Raw genomic sequence first — 21,762 nt, 5'->3', positions numbered from 1 at the left:
AAAGTTAGATTTCACAAATATATTTTCCTCTGAGCAACTGAAGTAAGAATGATAGAACTCCCAGTAATTTTTATCATTTCCCTTCTCAAAGGGCAAAAAGCATTATTCCACTGGTCTAGCAGAACCTCCAATTCGTGTAAGTGCCACAAATGTCAAACAACCAATCTACCACAGCAAAGAGGAAAACACACACACCTCAAACAGACACACACACACAATAATAGGTTCTTAGAAAATTAAGGCAACAAACAAGAATACTCTGTCACATTAAACAGATAATGCCATCTCCACTTGGAAAATTAGTGGAAATATTGAAGTATTTCCACTTGAATATCCACTTGAAATATTAGTTCAGATTATTAAAATCCATTCAAAGATTTTCAATTGTATCCCAATGAATTTCAAGAGCTAGTGCTTCTAAATTCTGAACATGCACATAAGGAACAGATCACAGGTCAACAATTTTTGAGTTAGATCTGCTCTTGGAATAAAGATGACAAGGATAGGTAATAATAGTGAGCACTGACAGAATTTATTCTCAATCTTCTCTCCCTCCCAATCCCCCTCTCAAGGAGTCAAAAATTACATGAAAATTAAAAATCACCTAATCCAAAACCCTCATTTTATAGAAAGGTAAGAAAACAGTACTCAAGAGATTAACATGATTACATGGTCAAATCCAGACAGAACTATCACCACAACCTAGTGGACTAATACTTATTGTACACTCCTTTCTGTAAAAGGTCCAAATAATGTTAGATGTTTTAAGCTTTCCAAACAGAGTGTGCAACAAGCATGTATTGATAGAACAGGAACATGTGCTGTTTGATTCATTACTCTTTATTCCCACCAGGTTGAAAATTTTGTTAAGTCTATTAAGATGTGTTATTCAAAACAGTATCCTCGAAAAGCATTAGACCATGTGTATCATATAGTTTACACTTCTTTCCCTTGAGAATAAACATTATGACCTAAATGTCTTCTATATACATCAAGTCCAATAAATTCCTGTCTGACTTATTTGTACATACTAAATACCATAAGATAATTCAAAAACTAGTAAATGTAATGACTCAACAGTGATGTAAAGAGTTTTAATAATTATGATTTTTGTAAAAAAGTTTCATTTTAATTGGAATTTTCATTAATAAACTGCAAAATTATATAAGAATTAATTTTTAAAATAGTGATATGGACACATAAAAAGATCAAAAGACAGATTTCCATTTCTACCATTGACTGATCACAAGAGCAAGTGACCTGAATTTTTCTATGTTCCTTAAACTAAGGACTGGTGGACAATTTAGGTCTTTTTCCCAGTTCAAAAATCCTACGACTTTGGGACTTCACTGGTGGTCCAGTGGTAGAAGATCCACCTTCCAATGCAGGGGATGTGGGTTCAATCCCTGGTCGGGGAACTAAGATCCCACATGCCATGGGGCAACTGGGCCCATGTGCTGCAAATTACAGAGCCCACACGCTCTGAAGCCTACACACCACACTAGAGAGAAGCCAGCATGCAGCAACGAAGAGCCCACACACCGCAACGAAAGATCCTGCACGCCGCAACTAAGACCCGACACAGCCATAAATAAATAAACAAATAAAATATTTCTTAAGAAATCCTATGACTTTGTCAACTCTGAGTCCTATTTTTAGGTGTCTATTACTAGAGAGGTAATGGTAGTGACATTAATTTCAAAGTCTCTCCTATACATAGTTCACATCCTGGGGCTAAAAGAAATCTGTAGAATCTAGTTCCCATGTATTCCAGTGGGTTCATATTCCATGATATTAATATCGGTGTTAAATCACAGAACTTTCTAATTTACATGTTTATAAGATAAAAGCAAAGGCAATAGGCAGATTACCAGTCCTCTACCTACCACCCCACAAACAAAAAAAGACATCCACATCCTAATCCCTGAACCTGTGGATGTTACTTTATGTTAAAAAGGAGACTTTGCCGATGTGATTAAGGTCAAGGACCTTGAAACGGGAGATGATCCTGGATTACGTGGGTAGACCCCAACTAAGGAGTCCTTAAAAGCAGGGAACGTTTTCCAGGCTGCGGTCAGAGGGAGACGTGATGAGGAAAGAAGGTCAGAGAGAAGCTACATCATGGGCTTTGAGAATGAAGGGAGTGGTCCATGAGCCAAGGAAGGTGGGCAGTCTCTAGATGTTGACAAGGTCAGGAATATGAGGATTCTCCCTCAGAGCCTCCAGAGAGGAACTCAGCCTGATGGACCCCTTGATTTTAGCCAGCGGGACCCATATCACACTTTTGGCCCACAGAACTGTAAACTAATAAATGTGTTGTTTTAAGCCACTAAATTTGTAGTAATTTAACAGCAATAGAAAATATACCAAATCAAAGAAATTCTGGAGAAGTATGTCAGTAAAAGCACACTTTAAATTTTTATAAAGACACTGTATTTATGTATTACTTGTATAAGCAAAAACTGAATTTATCTGTTCAAACCTAATGACTGTAAAATGAAGTGTTATTACATCTTTCAGAGAAAATTTACCAGTCATAAAGTCTTTGATTTCATTATTAGTACATGCTTGGATATAAATGATAATTTTTATTAATAAAAATATTTACATACCTAATTGTTCAATAATACTTGAAACCATCCCAAGAGGCTTTAATTCAATACCTTCAGGCAGAACAATAGTGAGTTCTTCAACAGTAGGTAGTTCCTGAAATATAAAAAAGCATTAACCTTCCTCCAGCTTCAACAAGTTAACTTTTAAAAAAAGGACAGTTTCCATGTAGAGTGCTATACCCATTTCTGAGACATAACATTAAGTACTTGTCATCTCTTTGATGCTGTCCTTTTCAGTGTCTAGCATTTCTCCCCCCTTCAACATCTCCCTACCTAAGTGACTCAAGTGATCTAGTGTCTACAGCCTAACCCATAAGAACACAGGCCTGAAGACCATTCTAGATTTTTCTAATCATAGCTGAACAAGAAACCACCCTCGCCCTACCCCCAAAAACTGCTGTTAAGGAATCCAAGGTAAAGAAAAGAGACAACTCACATAGTAACTCCCAGAGACATTCCATTCGAAGAGAAATATTTCCAGTTTCTCCACACAAGGAGAGTTCTCTGAGCTGCCTTAATGTGGCTGGTTAATTAATTTGACTGTGGTTAAACAGCTGAACAGAGAAACAGCTAACTTTTCTGGGGCTGTGTGAAAGAGATGAATTTCTGGCCTCTTCAAGAAAAAATACAGAATTCCTGGAAACAGAATGTAAGCTTCAGTCCAAAAAGTTGTGAAGGTGTTGCCTGATTATCTTCCCTGTCTAGGTTAAAAACCAATCAAGATTTCTCTTTTCTGACCCAGCTGCTAACTGAATGTCAGCTGCTACAGAAACTAGATATTGAAGTAGAGATGAAGTTGAAGAGAAATCTAAGAATAAAGCAGACCTTAGGCTTTAAAGTAAATAAACAGAGATTTCTATTCTTCATCACAACTGACTCTTCGAAGGAAGTTTTTCCTTAAGAAGGGCTTCAAAGTGCAAAGATCTTATTAATGGCATGTTGGGGTTAGTTTCAGAGACAAAAGATAACTTTTGCAGAAATGTTAGAAAAGACAGGAAAACCTAAATTATACAGTACATTGCAGATGAGCACATCTTGGGTAATCATTTTCCTCTATGGGAACTCAAATCGAGGTTTTTAACAAAATCACTTAACCAGAGCGAAAGCATAACTTTCTTTGGCGGATGCTACCTTCCGATCAAGGAGTAGTTATGAAAAGCCACATTAAGGGTCTCAGCCAACTCAATGCAGAAGACGTACCTCTGTATGGTTAGCCTGGCCTGTGTGGAAGGAAATGATTGTGTTTTATATGTCGGAATTTTCCTGAGTACTTTTAAGGAGAGGACGACCGCTTGTCGTTTTATCATATTAAATATGAAAAGCCTTTTCTTGGCAAAGACCATGGTTTGAAAATGTTCCATGTGTGTATCAGAATAGAGAAGGGGGTTCAGTTGTTAGAACAAACTGGTAAATGTGGCATGGAACAGCCTTGTTTAAGAAGTTCTTAGCTAAAGAAACCCCGTACCCTATGAAGGATGAGACTGGAGGACTATAATGCTGGGGGCTGCAGGCAGGAGGCTTTAATGATAGAGGGCAATGGGACAGGCATCTCACAAGGACTCTGGCTCTGGGAGTAGTGGCTCCTACAAGAGGCAAATGGCACCTTCTAATGCTGCAGCGCAGTGATGAAATCTGCCCCGCTGCCTCACCACATTATAGTTAAGGTCTAGAGCAAACACTTTTATTCCTTCTGGACTGTGATAAAGCCCGCTGGTTAAGTAAAGCCAGGATTGTGTAGGTAGAGGAAGAAAGAAAAGAGGAAATGCTGTTAGATCTTTTATGAAAACCTCTGAACTGGGTAGGAGGGCAGATTGTATGCCGTTAACACTTAGGACACAAAATCAGCACTATTCTCAAATAAATAAATGCTCTTTGACCACAAAATGGAAGGCTCCTTGTTTTGTGTGTTCTATTAGGAGGAATTTAAGGCCCATGCAACATAATTATGTTTTGGTACAAACCTAAACTCTGGTACTATTTTGATCTTTTTTAACTTTAAGAGTACAAAAGTTATACATGTCCCTGTTTTTTTAAAAATAAAACTGAAGTAGTATAGAAGGATACGAAGTAAAAAGCAAAGATTCCCCCCACCCTATTCCTTTCAACCTTCCAGTTCCTCTCCAGAGATAGCTGTTAACAGTCTTTCAAATACACTTACTAGATGGACACAAACTTAACATTTAACTTTGATATGTTTCACTTAACTAAAATATCCACATTGGGGCTTCCCTGGTGGCGCAGTGGTTGAGAGTCTGCTTGCCGATGCAGGGGACACGGGTTCGTGCCCCGGTCTGGGAAGATCCCACATGCTGCAGAGCAACTGGGCCCGTGAGCCAAAATTACTGAGCCTGCGCGTCTGGAGCCTGTGCTCCGCAACAAGAGAGGCCGCGATAATGAGAGGCCCGCGCACCATGATGAAGAGTGGCCCCCGCTCGCCACAACTAGAGAAAGCCCTTGCACAGAAACGAAGACCCAACACAGCCAAAAATAAATAAATAAATAAAGCAAACTGTCAACAAGTAAAAATAAACACTATAAAAAAAAAATAAAAAATAAAAATAAAAATAAAATAAAATATCCACATTGTAATATAAGCTATCCTTTTTATCTATTATATCTTCCACATCTTTCTACACCAAAACATAAGTATCTATTTTATTTAAACACTTACAGTGTTCCACTGTATAGATGCCCTATAATTAGTATACCAATCACCTGATACAACATTTATCTGCAGTTTTAATTTTTATCATTACACAAAATGATACCATGAACGTTCTTTAAAACATATCTTTGTGTAACTCCTATGATAGATAAATTCTTCTAAGTGGAACTGCTAGATCCAAAGGTATAAACATTTTTAATTTTGATAGATACTGCTAAATTTCTTTTCAAAAAGATTACATCAATTCACACTTCCACGAATGATGTATGAGAGGTTTTCCTACCTCCTTGCCATCACTGAGAAGCAAACTTTAAATCTTTGCCCGTCTGATAGGTCTAAAACAGTATCTTGCCTTAATTTGAATTTCTTCATTAATCAGGACGACATGTTTCCTGGCCACCTGAGTGTGTTTATTAATTGCTTGTATACTTTATACACATTTCTTTTGGAAGGTTTATCTTTTTATCAATTTATAAGAAAACTTTGGGTTTTTAAGAACATTTGCTCTTTATCAACTACGTAGCAAATATCCACTCCCTTACCTCTCACCGTGTTTTTTAGCATTTAAGTTGTTTACTAAACTCTGGCATTTGACTACACCAAATACATCAATCTTTTCATTTTTTCGATTTTAAAACTTGTGTCACATTTAGAAAGACCTTCCCTATACTAAAATGGCTTAAAATTCACTGATACTTCCATTGCTTCTCTAGTTTCAAATTTTAAAGTTGTCTGAACACAAGAAAACATCATGCTGAAATTTATGTCTAGTGATTTTCTTGTGTATTCACTGTATTACCATATTTTCAAAAAAAATAAGTCCTCCTCCTCCTTTTCAATATTAGTATATTGCATTTTTCACTTTTCAAACGACACTGGTTGGTATGACCACAATACAATTGTGATGATAGTGACCCTGATGTCTGACTATTAGGAATGTTTTAAATGTTAAGCATAATAATGCATTTTGACTGGAACTTTTTATAAGGTTAAGAAAAGTATTCACCTATTCCTATTTGTGTGTGTTTGGTTTTTTTAAATCAGAAATGACTGTTGAACTTTACCAAATGCCCTTTCATCATCTTTTGATATCATCACCACATAATTTACTGTAAGTTGAGCAGGTCAGACTACAGGGTCTAATGGAGTCCTGATGTCCTGCTCTAAGGACATCTATGAGACATCCAGCATGAGGGAGACAAGGGAAGGTAAACAAAGCCAGAATATCTGTGGTGAGGCAGGGACTCACACCTGTGGTCAAAACACAGTCTGGGAGGCTCCCTTAACTCCTGTTACTACCCTGTTTCAAACCTATGTACTAACAGAACAAAAAGTTTTGCCTACAAATGGGGCGGATCTCTGATCTCATGTAGAACCAAAACTTAGAACACAGACACCGCACTTCTAATTCCAATTCAGCGACCCCAGTACTCTGTAATGTGGGAATGCATGCACAGTTTTCTGAGATTCCTAAAAAAGGCCAATGAAGGCATCAAATTGCTTCTTGATGGTAAAAGACCCTACCTACCTATAAAAGCGATATGCATGAAATCTCTATACCAAATGCTCTGCAGAATACAAAAGGTATATAAAGAACCAAATATTATACATATAACTTGTTAAGAGAAAAGTGAAATCAGCCTAGTACAATTCCAGGTTGAGATCAAGAAGTAAAACCAGCCTTGTATAATTCCAGGTTAAGAGCCTGTTCTGGAGCCTTTGAAAGTCCAGTTAAGTCAAGCAGTATATTTGCTTTGGAAATAGCATTTTGGGGACTGAATCAAGGGAGAAAAGAGATAGTAGTTCCTCTTAAACGAGCATGCTAGGAGAGGAGGAGGACAAAGGGGGAGAAAAAAATCTCCCAAACTCCCTCAACAATTCATCCAAGGGATGTGCTTTCCATGAAGATTTTTGGCAGGTTTGAAGGCAGAACTTTAGAAGGTTCAAAGGGTAAGTTTCTGGACTACAATGTCAGACCATTAATACAAGATCTGATCTTGATATGCATATGTCACAAGTTACCTTATCTACTAATTTAAAGAACTACTAATCTAAAGAACTACACCACCACCAAGCCTAGTCACTCTTCATCAAATTATCCTGTGGCTTTGCTCTCTTGTAAATACATTACTGTCTAACATACTATTTGTTTACCTGCTTAAAGTCTTTCCCTAACTAGAAAATAAATCCATCAACAACTAGGTACCAGGTCTGCCTTGCTTGTTGCTATGGTAGGAACAATGACCAGCATACAGTAGGTGCTCAGTGTAAATTTATTAAATGAATTGGCTTAGCTCATCAGTCCAAGCTAAAAAAAATCTCAGAAGAGGTTGCAGACTTTTTCAGCCAGAGCAGAAATTAGATAATGAAAATACAATTCTTAAAGTTCAAAAGAGAATCCTCAAGGAATGAAAAGGACCTCAACCTGACCTTCTCAAAAACAAAGTAAAAAAGGCAGGCTTCCAATTAAGCTTCACTGCCCAGGACTGATGCACAGATACCTCAGCTTTGCAGTGGCAAACATTACTACAGCCATTAGATTAACACCTGGCCCCCTGGTAACACAGAAGCTGCCCTGGTAAGACAATGAATGCATCTGCTCTGTCTCATAATCTCCTTCAAACAAAAATCAAGCACTTTGCTTTTCCACGAGCGGAGAGAGGATGTGTATGTGTGACAGAAACGAGGAGAAACACAGACACACTCCAATAACCAAAACAAAGGGGCCAGAACACATATTAAAGTACACTACTGCCTTGACAGTACAGAGGATATAAAGAATCAGAAATAAGAGGCGTAACGATACACTAAAAAACTGAAGGAAGAGCTGATGAGGGAAATCTGGACCCTTCATCATATAAACAAAATCAAGTGCAATGCAAACAAAAGACTAGAAGGCTGTTTACAGCCGGTTAGGAAGATTAAAGTATGAGCCTAGTTTACCTACAACCCCCATGGAAAGATTAATGAGTGAGTAGAAAAGACTCCTTCTATTCTGCTTATCCAATACAAAACACTAATTACATCTGATTATTTAAATTTAATTAATTAAAATTAAATAAAATTTACACTGCAGTCTTCAGTCATACTGGCCACATGCCAAGTGCTCTGTAGCCATGGTATGAAGACAGGGTCACTATAGGACATTTCCATCACTGCAGGAAGATCTACTGGACAGCACTCCTTTACACTCTCACACAATCAAAGAGCCCTCCAGGGGCTTCCCTGGTGGCGCAGTGGTTGAGAGTCCGCCTGCCGATGCAGGGGACGCGGGTTCGTGCCCCGGTCCGGGAAGATCCCACATGCCGCGGAGCGGCTGGGCCCGTGAGCCATGGCCGCTGAGCCTGCGCGTCCGGAGCCTGTGCTCCGCAACGGGAGAGGCCACAACAGTGAGAGGCCTGCGTACCGCTTAAAAAAAAAAAAAAGCCCTCCATTACTAAATATATATGCAGGTAAAGGAGGACCAATCTATTTTCGGCCATTAGTACAAGTATAATTTTAAGACCATACTATTAACATCACACACATTAGGTCTTCATGCAAACCTGAATACTCCACTGGCAGGAAGGAAGGTGTGTGATAAATCCCTGTTGTCATCAGTGTTATTTGTTATTTTCCAAAATTAAAAACAAACTAACAACCTGTTTTGGATGTACAGTATCTGCAACTAGATATAAATATCTATGCACTCATTTAAACAAAATTAATATTATCTTTATTGATCCAAAATCAAAGAAAAGTAAAAACAGTTTTTATGGACATATTTATTCAAAATGTCTACATGTAATGACAAATGTAACAACAAAGCGTAGACAAGGAAAGGAAGAAAAGTATTCTACTCACATCATCAGGCAAAGAAAAAAGAAGTCACAGCATTTGACAAATGAACTCCTGAAATTCAACATACGAAAGAAATCCAGTCCTCTACTCTGACACACTCTACACCTCCAAGTCAAAGGTTTTACTAAAAGGCAATGTAGGGTTTCTTACAGTAATGTAGGAAAGCGTAAATTAGATGACACAATCAGCCTTTACCATGACAAATTATCCTATATTATTCAGAAACCAAATAATCAGGAAGTTCAAATGATCAAATTCCAATGCTGCTAAGCGGGCCTCCCCAGTAGTAACTAAAAACAGAGCTGACTGGAATCCACCCGACGCTAGTTGTGAATCTGCTCCTCTCCACTCACTACTTCAGGCTTCTTACCTATAAATAGTGAGAAACTAAGCAAAAAAGTGATTAACAATACAATTTTAAAAAATGTTTAACAGCATGCAATCAAAAAGACAGAATACTAATACAGAAATTACATACCAGACTTGAACAAAGTTACTCTGATTCTGGAGGACAGATGCTCACAGCTATGGCATTAAAGAAATGCAAGGTCCTAACCACACTTCTCAAGCAGGCGTGAAAGATCAACCATTGTCTATCAGAAGAATATGATTATATTCTGATTCTCGGACATCTTTATGGCCTACATGGTTGCTCAGTTAAACAAAATATTGAAATGAGAAGCAATGAACATTAAAAATCCACCCTAATAAAAATTAAACTGTAGACACACCAGTCAAAAACAGTGCCTAAAACTTCCAGCACAAAAACGGAAGGAGCTAATGGGTCAAAAATGGCCCTCCGGGGCTTCCCTCGTGGTGCAGTGGTTGAGAATCTGCCTGCTAATGCAGGGGACACGGGTTCGAGCCCTGGTCTGGGAAGATCCCACATGCCGTGGAGCAACTAGGCCCGTGAGCCACAACTACTGAGCCTGCGCGTCTGGAGCCTGTGCTCCGCAACAAGAGAGGCCGCGATAGTGAGAGGCCCGCGCACCGCGATGAAGAGTGGCCCCCGCTTGCCACAACTAGAGAAAGCCCTCGCACAGAAACGAAGACCCAACACAGCAAAATAAATAAATTAATTAAAAATGGCCCTCCGAGAAGACAGTCATACCTTACAATGGTCTTGACTTCCCTAGCTCTATGAAGACATCATTGGGGTGGGGGGAAAAAATCAGTAACTTATGATCTTTTGAGGTAAAATTACCTAAAGAACCTTGATTTTGGTTTTCACTCACAAATACAGAAAAAGGGTAGCAGACAGTGGGAAAGGAATCAAACATTCCAAATGGCAACAAATCCTTTCGGTGCCAGTTTGGGGAGAACTTTAAAAAGTGAGGAAAGTGGAATGAAGTTATCTGACCACTTTTTCATGTTACCCAAGAAGAGAGGACATGCATGTGGAGGCCAATTACCTGATGCTATTAGGTGAGCCTTCCCTTTTCAGATATGGTTGGAAAGTAGGATCCAATCTCTGGAGTACTGAGAGCCATGATTGTAAACTTTTTTTTCCTATAACTGGTAAAACATATTGGAAAAAAGAATGGATTAGGTCTCTACACTGTGAGTCAACTAGGACCTCATATAACATTTCGTCGGATTCATCAACTTCTCCACAGAAAGTACTTTTACAACATTCCATGGAACTCAGCTATTCCTTTAGCCATCACCAACTAGCATTAATTTACCCTCATCAATTACCCTATCATACATGACACTAGATTCACATTAGCCCATTAAATATTTTCATCTAAAAGTTGAAAGTGAACACTTTGAAATGTCTTTATATTCTCCTTTTTTTAGTAAACTACAATGTTCTCATCCCATCTTTCTCTAAAATTACTGTCACAAAAACAAAGCTCATAAGAATACTCTCGAAAGTTAACTGGCATAAATATAAAAGTAAAATAAAATCATAATCCATCTCCATAAGAAAAAACCTTCAATGATGAAAATAACCCTAAGCATTATCTTTTATGTTAACTGAGGAGTCCATACCTCACGGAATCTAAGACACTGACTTTATATACCACAAAATTAAAAGCACTGCCAAAAAACTGTGAAGCTAATCACTGCCATCAATTATTAGTCCCGACTTTTCAGAAGTGTGAAAAGGTTAAAAAGTGTCCATTTTAGAATTGAAAACATTCCCATGGATGATGAGTGAACAAAGAAACATTCCCTGAGCCCCTACAGCGTAACCAACACTGGGGACACAACTCCGCTGCGACAAACTTGGTCCTTTCACTGGGAAATTTCCTATTCTGCTCACCTGTCCATTTCTATGGAGATCCTATCCACCTTTCAATCTAAGGTCAAGCCACGATGCCTTCCCTGACCACCGCACTGCAAGTCATCTCCCCTTCCACTCAATCCTTCAGCTTCCTGTACTTGGTACAATTCACTGGGCATTCAGTCATTAGCTCTGTTGTTACTCTGCTTTCAGCCAAGTGTGTATGCTCACTCTCTAGCTGGAGTCTTCTCTACAGACATTTGTCTTTATTCTCTAAAACAATCACAACTCACTTATTAAATCTACTAGGGATGGAGAAAGCTAATAAATGGAATGTTTCTGTGTAATAATGATCATATACATGTATATACACAGGGTATATATGGATACACTACTGAATAAATCAGTATTTATTCAGGATTATTTGTGCTTCATACAAGCTTTACTGAAATAACTTTGTGCAATGAAGCACAAAATCTTAATTTTTTAAAAAATCTGAGCACTGTTTTTAAAAAGCACCAAGTATTAATGAAAACCTATCTCCTTTCAAGTATATAAGCCATTTCTTAAATATCAGGTATTTTGAGAATGCTAATAAGTGCCATCGGTATCCTAAGATATGATATAATAATTCCAGATATACTAAAGTCATAAAAAGCTGAAGTTGAACAAGGCCTGCATTTAGGACAAAACTCATAAACCAAGTTGGGCCCTGAAAACACCACATTCAATCAACGATTATTAACTGTAGAACAAGGTGCAATACAATTTCAAGATGGTGGGAAGTCAAAAATGTGAAATAATCCACTGTAACTTCTGACCACTTGAGGTGGCCCACGTATTTCCATATCCTCACGTTAGGACAAGGGTCTGCACTGCCAGAATCAGAAAAAGTGTACTCACCCTAACTACAACTATAATGGTCAACCTAATTATATTGCATTTGTATATTATCTATATTATACTGTATATTGTATATATACATATATTGCATTTGTATGTTACCTATATTATACTGTATATTGTATATATACATATATTGCATTTGTATATTGCCTATATACTGTATGTTGTAAATTACATACCATATATTGTGTATATATATGGTATATATACAATATAATATAGGCAATCTCTAAATTATGAAGGTAAATTTACCAAGAATTGCCTACAAGCATTAAGTTTTTTTCTTGGTCATTTTATATTACATGTATAAATACACATTATCTATATTGCAGTATTATCCATGTTTTATCCCCAAAAGCACTGTGATCATAATTTTAAAATATTATGTAAAAACTTCAGGTTTTCAATAGGTACTAATTTATAAAATTCATTTCTGATTAAGACTTTGCAATGTCACAATCCCATAAATGTCCTTATGATTCTAAATTTTAATTACATCAGATTTATTTGAAAGAACAGTTAAGAGCATAAATTGATGAGAAAGTTCTTCAAATAGAACCTAACTTTCCAATTCACTGAAACACTGAATAAACCCTATGTGGTTTAATGTAGTTCCAAAACTGTAATATGCATGCTGCTTTACATTTACTGTATAGATTATATATTAATATAAACCTTCTCAGCATTAAAGGGTTTATGTTCTAAAAGAATGATTCCACTTGGTTAACTTTAAGCCATATATTATGTAATTGTGACATTAAGAAAAGAGCCAATTAAGTCTATTCTCCTTTCCAGTGCCTCTATGGCTGACCAATCCCTCGTTTTTCCTCTTCCTCTCATCTTTTTTTAAAACAAGTTATAACCACATCTTGTCATCCCAAAGGATTGTTGCAACTGTTTAATTCTAGAGCCACAACTACTGAGCCCGCACCCTAGAGCCCGCGAGCCACAACTACTGAAGCCCGCGTGCCTAGAGCCTGTGCTCCGCAACAAGAGAAGCCACCGCAATGAGAAGCCCGCGCACCGCAATGAAGCGTAGCCCCCGCTCGCCACAACTAGAGAAAGCCCGCACACAGCAACGAAGACCCAACACAGCCCAAAATAAATAAATAAAATAAAATTAATTAATTAAAATTTTTTTAAAAAGCAACTGTTTAATTCTAAAAGAACAATCTCGAGGTTACCTCACTGTAGCTCCTACATTCTTACAATGAGAGATCCGCAACAGCTAGTAGGTAGATCACCAGGACCTACCTTTGCAACAATGGAAAAGATTTAAAAAGCTAGACCCAGGAAGGCAACATTCCTGTTTGACAAACAGGCTAAATGGAGGTAAAAATTAAGCTCGGCATGCCTGAACAACAATAGCAAACAGCCTAGAACATGAGATACTTCATAAAGAGGTAGGACATAAAACCGGGCTAAACTGGGCATGTCTATGTTCTAAAGATCTCAATGATCCAGCACAAACTCTGAAACTGGTATTAACTGTTTGGCCCATTTTAATTTATGTATGCCTTTTGGCAAAGACAACACAGAATATTTCTCTCATCTTCTTCAGAATTTCATTAGGAAATTAAATTAATAGACTACACAGAGCAAACAGTTCTGTTGCACAACCCCTGCTGCCTAAGAAGACACACACCAGTAGACCTGAACAAATGGCACATTCAATACCAGCCAGAGCTAGTTGTAACAAAGGAGGGGATGCTTCCCAGGAAGCGCGGACTGTCATCTTCTGAAAAAAGACAAATCTAAGCTAAGTCATAGGACTGTCCCAAAAGTCAGGAAAGAATATGGCACTAATAGCCAGTTCGTGGAGAAGTTTAAAGTAGAAGATACCAAATGTACAGCCAGGAACACGAAGAGAAATGCATGTGTAAGCCAGAATTAAAAAGATGAATCTAGGGGCTTCCCTGGTGGCGCAGTGGTTGAGAGTCCGCCTGCCGATGCAGGGGACACGGGTTCGTGCCCCGGTCTGGGAGGATCCCACATGCCGCAGGGCAGCTGGGCCCGTGGGCCATGGCCGCTGAGCCTGCACGTCCGGAGCCTGTGTTCCGCAATGGGAGAGGCCACAGCAGTGAGAGGCCCGCGTACCACAAAGAAATAAAAATTTAAAAAAAGATGAATCTACAGGTAAACAGAAGAAGTGAGTCAGGAAACAAGAATATGACACTCAGAATGATGAGAGTCCCAAGAAGCGTACGAAAGAAACAGCATGGCCATCCACAAGAGCTAGCTTGGTTCCCGATGGCTTTCCTATCCAAGTAAGTTTCCAACAAATCCCCCTTCTCTTGATGCAATTTGAGGGTCTCTGTTGCAGCCACAAGAGTCCAATGTAAGTCATGTGATTAACTGCTCCCAAGTATTATTATTTCCCTCTTCCCCTCCACAGAAGATAAATACTATTACTGACAGAACAGCAATCCCGTCTGAAGTGTTCTAAGCCTCCCTTTCCTGTGACCGAGAACCCATTCCCTGTGGTTTGCATGGGGTTGAAAACACCCACCCAGCTCCCGCCCTCCTCAAAATCCACAAGCTCTCACGCTTCCTTTCTGTCACCTGGCTCTCACACTCACCCGTGTGCTTTCTCTCAAGCACACACTTTCCTACACACTCTCCACAAGAACAGCAGTGACTAGGTAACTCATGTCCAGGCAATCCGAATACCCATCTCACTAGACTCAATTATTTGTTCAGGCCTGAGTACCGAGCCCCTGGTAAACCAGCACAAGTTCTCTCCATGGCTTTCATACAGGAGTATCAGTGGCCAAGCCGCCAGCCCCGCGCAGAAACACCTACTGAGCAACAGAAAAAGAGCAGAGTCCTAAAGATACTGAGTACTTGTAGCCACGCCATCCTTGGTGTTCAGGGTCAAGTCATTCTCTTCCCTTGAACTTCAGAGCTAAAGTCCTGAAGGAGTCCTCAGATACTCTTTCACACCCTAAGTCAAAAAGATTTAGGGCAGACCAGAGAACTCGTTCCTGCACCTAGCTCTGGCACCAGAGTGGCTTAAAAGACTAGGAACTTCTAGTACATTTATTTCCTAATCGTGAAAATATAAAGTAAACAGCTAGTTAAGAATCCAAACTTTAAAAATAAAGACTATAATTGCCCCTCCCATCCTTCCCAAAGACCCTTCAGAACTGGCACAGAAAGGAACAGAGCAGCACACACTATTCCAAGCTTTAAAAGCTCACATACTTCCCTTCCCAGCAAAAATGCAATTTTCTGATATGAGCCAAGCATACACTCACAATTCAACAGCACTTCCAGCAATTGACTGTATTTGTCTCTGCTTCATTTAGTATCTCTCTCTCTCCAGTAGGTACTATGAGAGCAGAAAGGGGATGGGTCTTGTTTACAGCACTTGGCATATGGCAGGTGTGCTGTAATAGTTTAAAAGTGGGTGAATGTAAGACGCCTGTTCACTCACCCATTCTACAATCACATATTACCGTTGACTGAGAACCCAACATCCGAAAAGCACTCTGCTGGGCACTAAGGGAACCGCGAAGATCAGGTCTGAACTCAGTCCTCAAGAACGTGGTTCCTGGCCTCTATGGACACAGACCCTTTTTGATTTTCTGATGAAAATATGAGCACTCTATCCAGAAAAATACCTAAGTATATTGACTAATATTTTGCATTAAATTCCAAGGGAAAAATTCCAGGTCTAGTAAGATAAATAAGAAAATGAAACACATACATAAATCAAAGTACTGTGGTCCTTTATTTGTTGATTCTTATACTCTAAGAGAGAACTTAAATAGAAAGGTGATCAAGATACAGGGAAAAGATCAAATTTCCCAATACTTTCAGAAAATAGTCGTAAGTTGGGAGAGGCTTTGTGTAAAAGGACCACTGAGAGAGATCAATGTCTATAGTAGGAAAATATAAATCAATGATGAATTTGCATACAAATCCAAGGGTTCTCAATACATGAGGTGTTAAGTGAGATAGGAAATTTCTTATTACAAGTAGAGAAAAAGGAAATAATATCGAGTGAATACAGTCATGAAAAGGTGCCTGAATGACTCTAGGCTTTAAAAAATTTTTTCAAATCTTGCTTTACTACTTCATTGATTTAAGTATTATATTACAGTCAGTGATCATTAAGGTTTTTAAAAGCTTTAATAATAACTAAAGTACACGTGGGAGTGGGGAGAAGAAACGTGGCAATATCCTGTGAAATTCTGAGAAGACTTTCCTCTTGGATCATAAGGTTTCATTCAACCAGACTACCATCAACCTCCTAGTAACAGCTTAGAAGGAAATAACCACACAGGAGTTAAATTTATAGACCAGACCTATCAAATGTCAATACCAATCCACAAGAAACAAGTTTTTTCCAACTGTAATAATGAAAACACTGCAAAAACTTCAAGTAAATATAAATCCTCAAAAGTGCAACCGATCCTGGGCTTCCCTGGTGGCGCAGTGGTTGAGAGTCCGCCTGCCGATGCAGGGGACACGGGTTCGTGCCCCGATCCCGGAAGATCCCACATGCCGCGGAGCGGCTGGGCCCGCGAGCCATGGCCGCGGAGCCTGTGTGTCCGGAGCCTGTGCTCCGCAACGGGAGAGGCCACAGCAGTGAGAGGCCCGCGTACAGCAAAAAAAAAAAAAAAAAAAAAAAAAAAAAAAAAAAGTGCAACCGATCTAATGTCACTATTTCTCTAAATGCAGTCGATTAAAAAAATAATTTCAATTGCTACTTAGCAAAATTTCCTGAGTTGTAGACCAAAAAAAAGAAAAAATCTTTACACTCTTAAGGGAAGATAAAAAATGAAAAGCAGCAAGCCAAACTGGATGCCCAGCACAACTATCAAATGTTAGCGTTGGAAGCAACCTGAGAAATTATCAGATCAATACTTTCTTTTACTTAAGAAAGCCAAGGCATGGCAAAGGTATGACCAATAAAATCTGAGAAAGGTATTCAAATTTATGGAGCAGATATAGGCCAAATGAGATCAATACTGGTACCATAAAATATTTTAGAACATGCAAATTAAGTTCAGTAACAAATCTAAGTACTTACATTTAGAAGTAACTCATCTTTTGTTTTAAGAGGAAAATTCTTATTTTCCTTCTCAACTTGTAAATCATCTTCTCCATCTGACAGCACTGCAGGGAGGGATACACGAGACGAAGACGATGAGGATGATGATGAGGAAGAAGAGGAACTTGAACTATCAGAATCTGTTTCACTGTAAAGAAGAAAAAATTGAAAACAGTACGAAAGTATTATTATGAGGGTACCAAAATACGATTATTCAACTAGGAAATATCTACTTTACTAGATGTTTATGGCTGCTGTTCAAAAGCTTAGCATTTCGAAACCGACTATGGTATTTGGAAGGCAGTCTTTAATCCACTGATCACAAAATCTTTGCTATAACCCAAACCCTCTTATTACAATTGTCTCATGTGTCATGCCACAGTCTGAATATAATTAAGCATGTGACAAATCACTGACAGAAGAGAATTCTGGGAAAGGCACCTCTCTTATTAGTCACCAAGGACCAAATCACAACTAAGCCAAGAGAGTTAGAAGAAACTCTCAGTCTTCAACCTGGAAACTCCTCAAAGTTACTAGCCACACTGAACACAACTCTCTGAAATCTCCTGTAGCCCTTGACTTCCACAGCAATTCTCAGTGCCAGTAACTCTCCTCTTAAATTGTTCGCTGGTACCCACTTCAGCTCCTTGTATGTACTGTTTCTAAGAGTCCTGTCCTCATGTTCTCTTCTTTCTCTGGTACTCTTTCCATGGATAACCTCATCCACTCCAATAAGCTCAATCATTACCAATGTGCAGATAACTCCCAAATCTTCAGCCTTGATATCCCCAGGCTCCACTCCTGATCTCTGGCTGCTTACCAGCAACTGTGGTATGAATGACCTATACATGTCTCACAAGTTAAAAGAAAAAAGTGCATTCTCCTTACTAAATCTGCTTCTGCTTCGAGCTTCTACTTTTATTTCATTGTTTAGTCCTCAATCCAGTCATCAGAGGCAGAAACATTGGAATCATTTCAAGCTATTGCATTCTCAGTCAATGATAAAACTGTTAAACGTGACTCCTATTCCGCTAGAAAAACCTGAATACAGAGTGTGTACTAGGTGATATTAAGGAATTAGGGTTCATTTTACTATGATTGATAATGACATGGTGGTCATGTAAAAAGTATTTTATCAGAGATGAATAGTAAAGAATTTACAGGTAAGGTGGCATGCTGTCTGAAATTTGTTTTAACACTACCAGGTTAAAAAAAAATGTTAGATAAAACAAAGTTAGCAAAATATTGGAAAGTGTCAAGTTTGGTGATGAGTATATGTGCATTCATTGTATTACTCTCTGTACTTTGTATGAGTTTGAAAAATCCATAATAAAAAGTTCAAGTAAGTTTTATCTGTAATCTGCAATGTTCGAATTTACATCTCCATACCAGAATTGTCCTCTGAACTCTAAACTCACCATCCTACTGCTTACCTGACATCTCCAATTTGTTGTGATGGAAACCTCAAATTAACTGTCCGAAGTTAACATTCTTATTGGTCTACAGCCCCCATCCACCCAACTGATGCCTCTCTGACTCGGCCACTACAACATTTACTAGCGACCCTGATCAGGGAGATGTCAAAATATTCAATCCAAACATGGTCGCATCGTGGACTAACGGAACATCTTTCCAACTGCTTCCACACTAACCCTGCCCATTCTGCTTTCACTCTTGAGCCCAGTTCAATTCCTTCTCCACGGAGCAAAACATCAGAACGTTAACCTGAGCATGTCAATTATCTGCTCAAAAATTCTTCAATAGTTTCTCCACCTCTTAGAATTAAAACTTTATCATGGCCAGAGGGTCCGACCGGGTTGGGTTCTCCAATTACTTTCTCAGTGCCTAGCTTGTTCCTTCGTGGTAATTTTCACCAACTCATTGGCTGATGGGTATGTTTACTTTTATTTTTCGTCCGTCTCATCAGAATGCAGGGCAGGGGTAGTGTCTATTTTGTTCACCGCGTCGCACAAGACACAAACACTTGTAGACGATGTGCAGCGTGGTGTAGTAACGTCACGCCGAAGTCCCCTCCCTCCACAAAACTTTCGTATTTAAAAGACACCACGAGGGAGAGGGGAGGTGCCTCATAAAACCTACGGAGAGCCTGCAGTAATAGTAAAATAACAATGTTTCGCTAATTTCATTAATAATTCCTCACCACAAGGCTTCTACGAACAAAACTGCCGGGACCCAACTTGTAAACACATAAAATCCTTCACCTGATGCTCCATTTATCTGGCTCCACAAGCAAGCGCACACACTAAACTGGATGGGGAAAAGTCGGCTCTGCCCCAAACCGTAAGCTATAACCACCAAGGACACGCCACACGACTGGTCACGGAACAACCCTATATCCGCAGATTTTCTATATTCTAGCTGAAAACGATACGGTGTACACAAGACCCCCAGACTTCGGGGACGAGGGACCCTGACGGCGACGATCAGGCCCCAAGAGCGATCCACAGGGGGCGGCGAGGAACGCGCCCCGGCTCCCCGGGCCCTCCCGCTCCCCGAGCCCGCCCCGGGCCCAGCGCCCCGGACCGCCGGGCGCCCGACCTGTCCGAGTCGGAGTCCGAGTCCGAGTCCGACGTCTCCAGACTGCTCCCTCCGGGAGGCGGCTCCGGGAGCGACGGCGGGGCGAGCTGAGGCGGCTGCTCCCCCGCAAGGTCAGGGGCCCCCTCGTCCGCCCGCGGCGCTGCGACCGGAGCGGGGTCCGGAGCCGGCACGGCCAGACCTTGGTCAACCCCGACGCCGGCGCCACCGAATTTCAGAGTTTGCAGCTGAGCGGCGGCGGCCTCCACCACCTCCATGGCGCCGCGCTCGGGGCGCCCGCGCGGGGAGACACACCAACTCGGCGGCAGAAGCGACAACGAAGCGCTGGGCCGCTTCCCGCGCTGCTCGGGGAGCTGCACGCGGAACCACACACGGAGCCGTCCGGAGACGCGCCCCCGCCGTGCACGCAGCTTCACTTCCGGCAGCGCGTGACGTAACACGACGCGACGGCGTTCCCTGGGGCGGGGCGGGCCGCAGGCATTTTGCAACGTGGACCGCGGGGCCCGAAAGCCGCCGAATTTCCTGCGTCTTGGGAAGTGAGTCTCACTCCGCAAAGAGGGATGGAGAGACTTTCCTGCAGCTGCTGCTGCTGCTTCAGCTGCTGCAGGATCTGGGACAATTCCGCGGAGGCGGAGACGGGAAGGAGGGATGACAGGACAGGGAGATGCCTGATGGGCCGAGACCGTACACATCAGAAACTTGAGCCAGGAATCCTTGAGCAGGCACTTCTAGTAGACTTCCTTAAAGTTAAATGGAGTTCCAGCCGTGGATAGACAGCAAGCACGATGACCATCCATCTCAAAACGATTACAACTCTTCCATTTTTTTTTTTCCTCCAAAGCGCTCCCAATTTAAAGAGAGCACTAATCGTGGAAAAAGTGTTGCTGCTGGTTGATGTTATATGTTCAGGGACTAGGGGCTGACTCACTTGTGAATTGTACATTAAGATACAAGTAGCGGCCCTACTACCTCTATGCAGTCTTCTCCTTTCACCTTGCAAGGGCCAGATTAAAGGTTGTTTGTTGCTCACAGCAGGACCCAACAGTGTAGTCAGCTGCTTCAAGAGGTGGTGAGTTTAAAGCCATACTGGAATATTTAAAGAAGAGGCTAAGAGAATATTGAAGAAAGTCTTATACTGAGCTTGAAGGTAGACTAGACGACTTCTAGGGTAGGGATCTCCAACCTTCTTTTTTTTTGGTATCTGTACCTGTTTTGTGTTCTTTTGAGACTGCCAAACAGGTGCACTGTAAGAAGACACAGAGGTGAGGGTGAGAAAACAGCAAAGTTTATGATACTCACAGGTCCTGGAGACAGGAGGCACGGCATGTCATGTGGAGCCACCTGGGAAAATCTCCAGGGCTGGGGGAGGGGCATCAGGAGGCAGAAGACAGGAGGGAGGGGAGATGCAAGCCACAGCCTTGGCTGGGGTTTCCATGGAGAAGGCAAGGCAGGGCTGGGTGACCAGTTTAGTGGGCTACTTTGAGGGTCTGGGGGAGGTGGGGTTAGACTGTAGGGGTGGACCCTGAAATGATTGAGACTGAAGAATATTGCCCCCAGGGGGTGGCCAGACAGAGGAGGTCTGGCTCTGGACTGGTGAGTTTGCACCTCCAAGACACACTTCTAGCAGGGAGCTCTCTCCCAGGCCTGGCTAGCCCTGGAGGGGCCGTCACTCCCCAGCCAGAAAAGGTGTTTTTATAAGATGTGAAAGCATCATAATGTATAGAAAATTTTAAATATTTTTGATACAGAAGCTCATCAGAAAATTATTTGGGAGTACGTGCCCCTAAAATATGCATATTCATTTACCTATAAATTTTATGTATACCCTACATTAATATTAAGTGCATTCAAATAGAATTAGAAAATGATGAATTTTAGATGATACTTTAGATGA

General features: G+C 40.5%; 1 protein-coding gene across 1 annotated transcript in view; it reads right to left on the bottom strand.

The window, feature by feature from the left end:
- Positions 1-20,263, bottom strand: part of NAF1 (nuclear assembly factor 1 ribonucleoprotein) — a 39,650-nt gene extending 19,387 nt beyond the window's left edge. Inside the window, exons 1-3 of the mRNA XM_082641921.1 lie at positions 19,872-20,263; positions 17,292-17,460; positions 2,613-2,706 (exon numbers count right to left, since the gene is read on the bottom strand). Coding sequence (XP_082498047.1) covers positions 2,613-2,706; positions 17,292-17,460; positions 19,872-20,125 — 517 coding nt within the window. The 5' untranslated portion in view covers positions 20,126-20,263. The remainder of the gene's footprint in view (positions 1-2,612; positions 2,707-17,291; positions 17,461-19,871) is intronic.
- Positions 20,264-21,762: the final 1,499 nt, after the last annotated feature.

This window comes from Mesoplodon mirus, assembly GCF_964341445.2.
Source record: "Mesoplodon mirus genome assembly, chromosome: 2".
NCBI lineage: Eukaryota > Metazoa > Chordata > Mammalia > Artiodactyla > Ziphiidae > Mesoplodon > Mesoplodon mirus.
The sequence above is the reverse complement of the archived record's forward strand: the minus strand, read 5'-3'. Positions and strand labels throughout refer to the sequence as shown.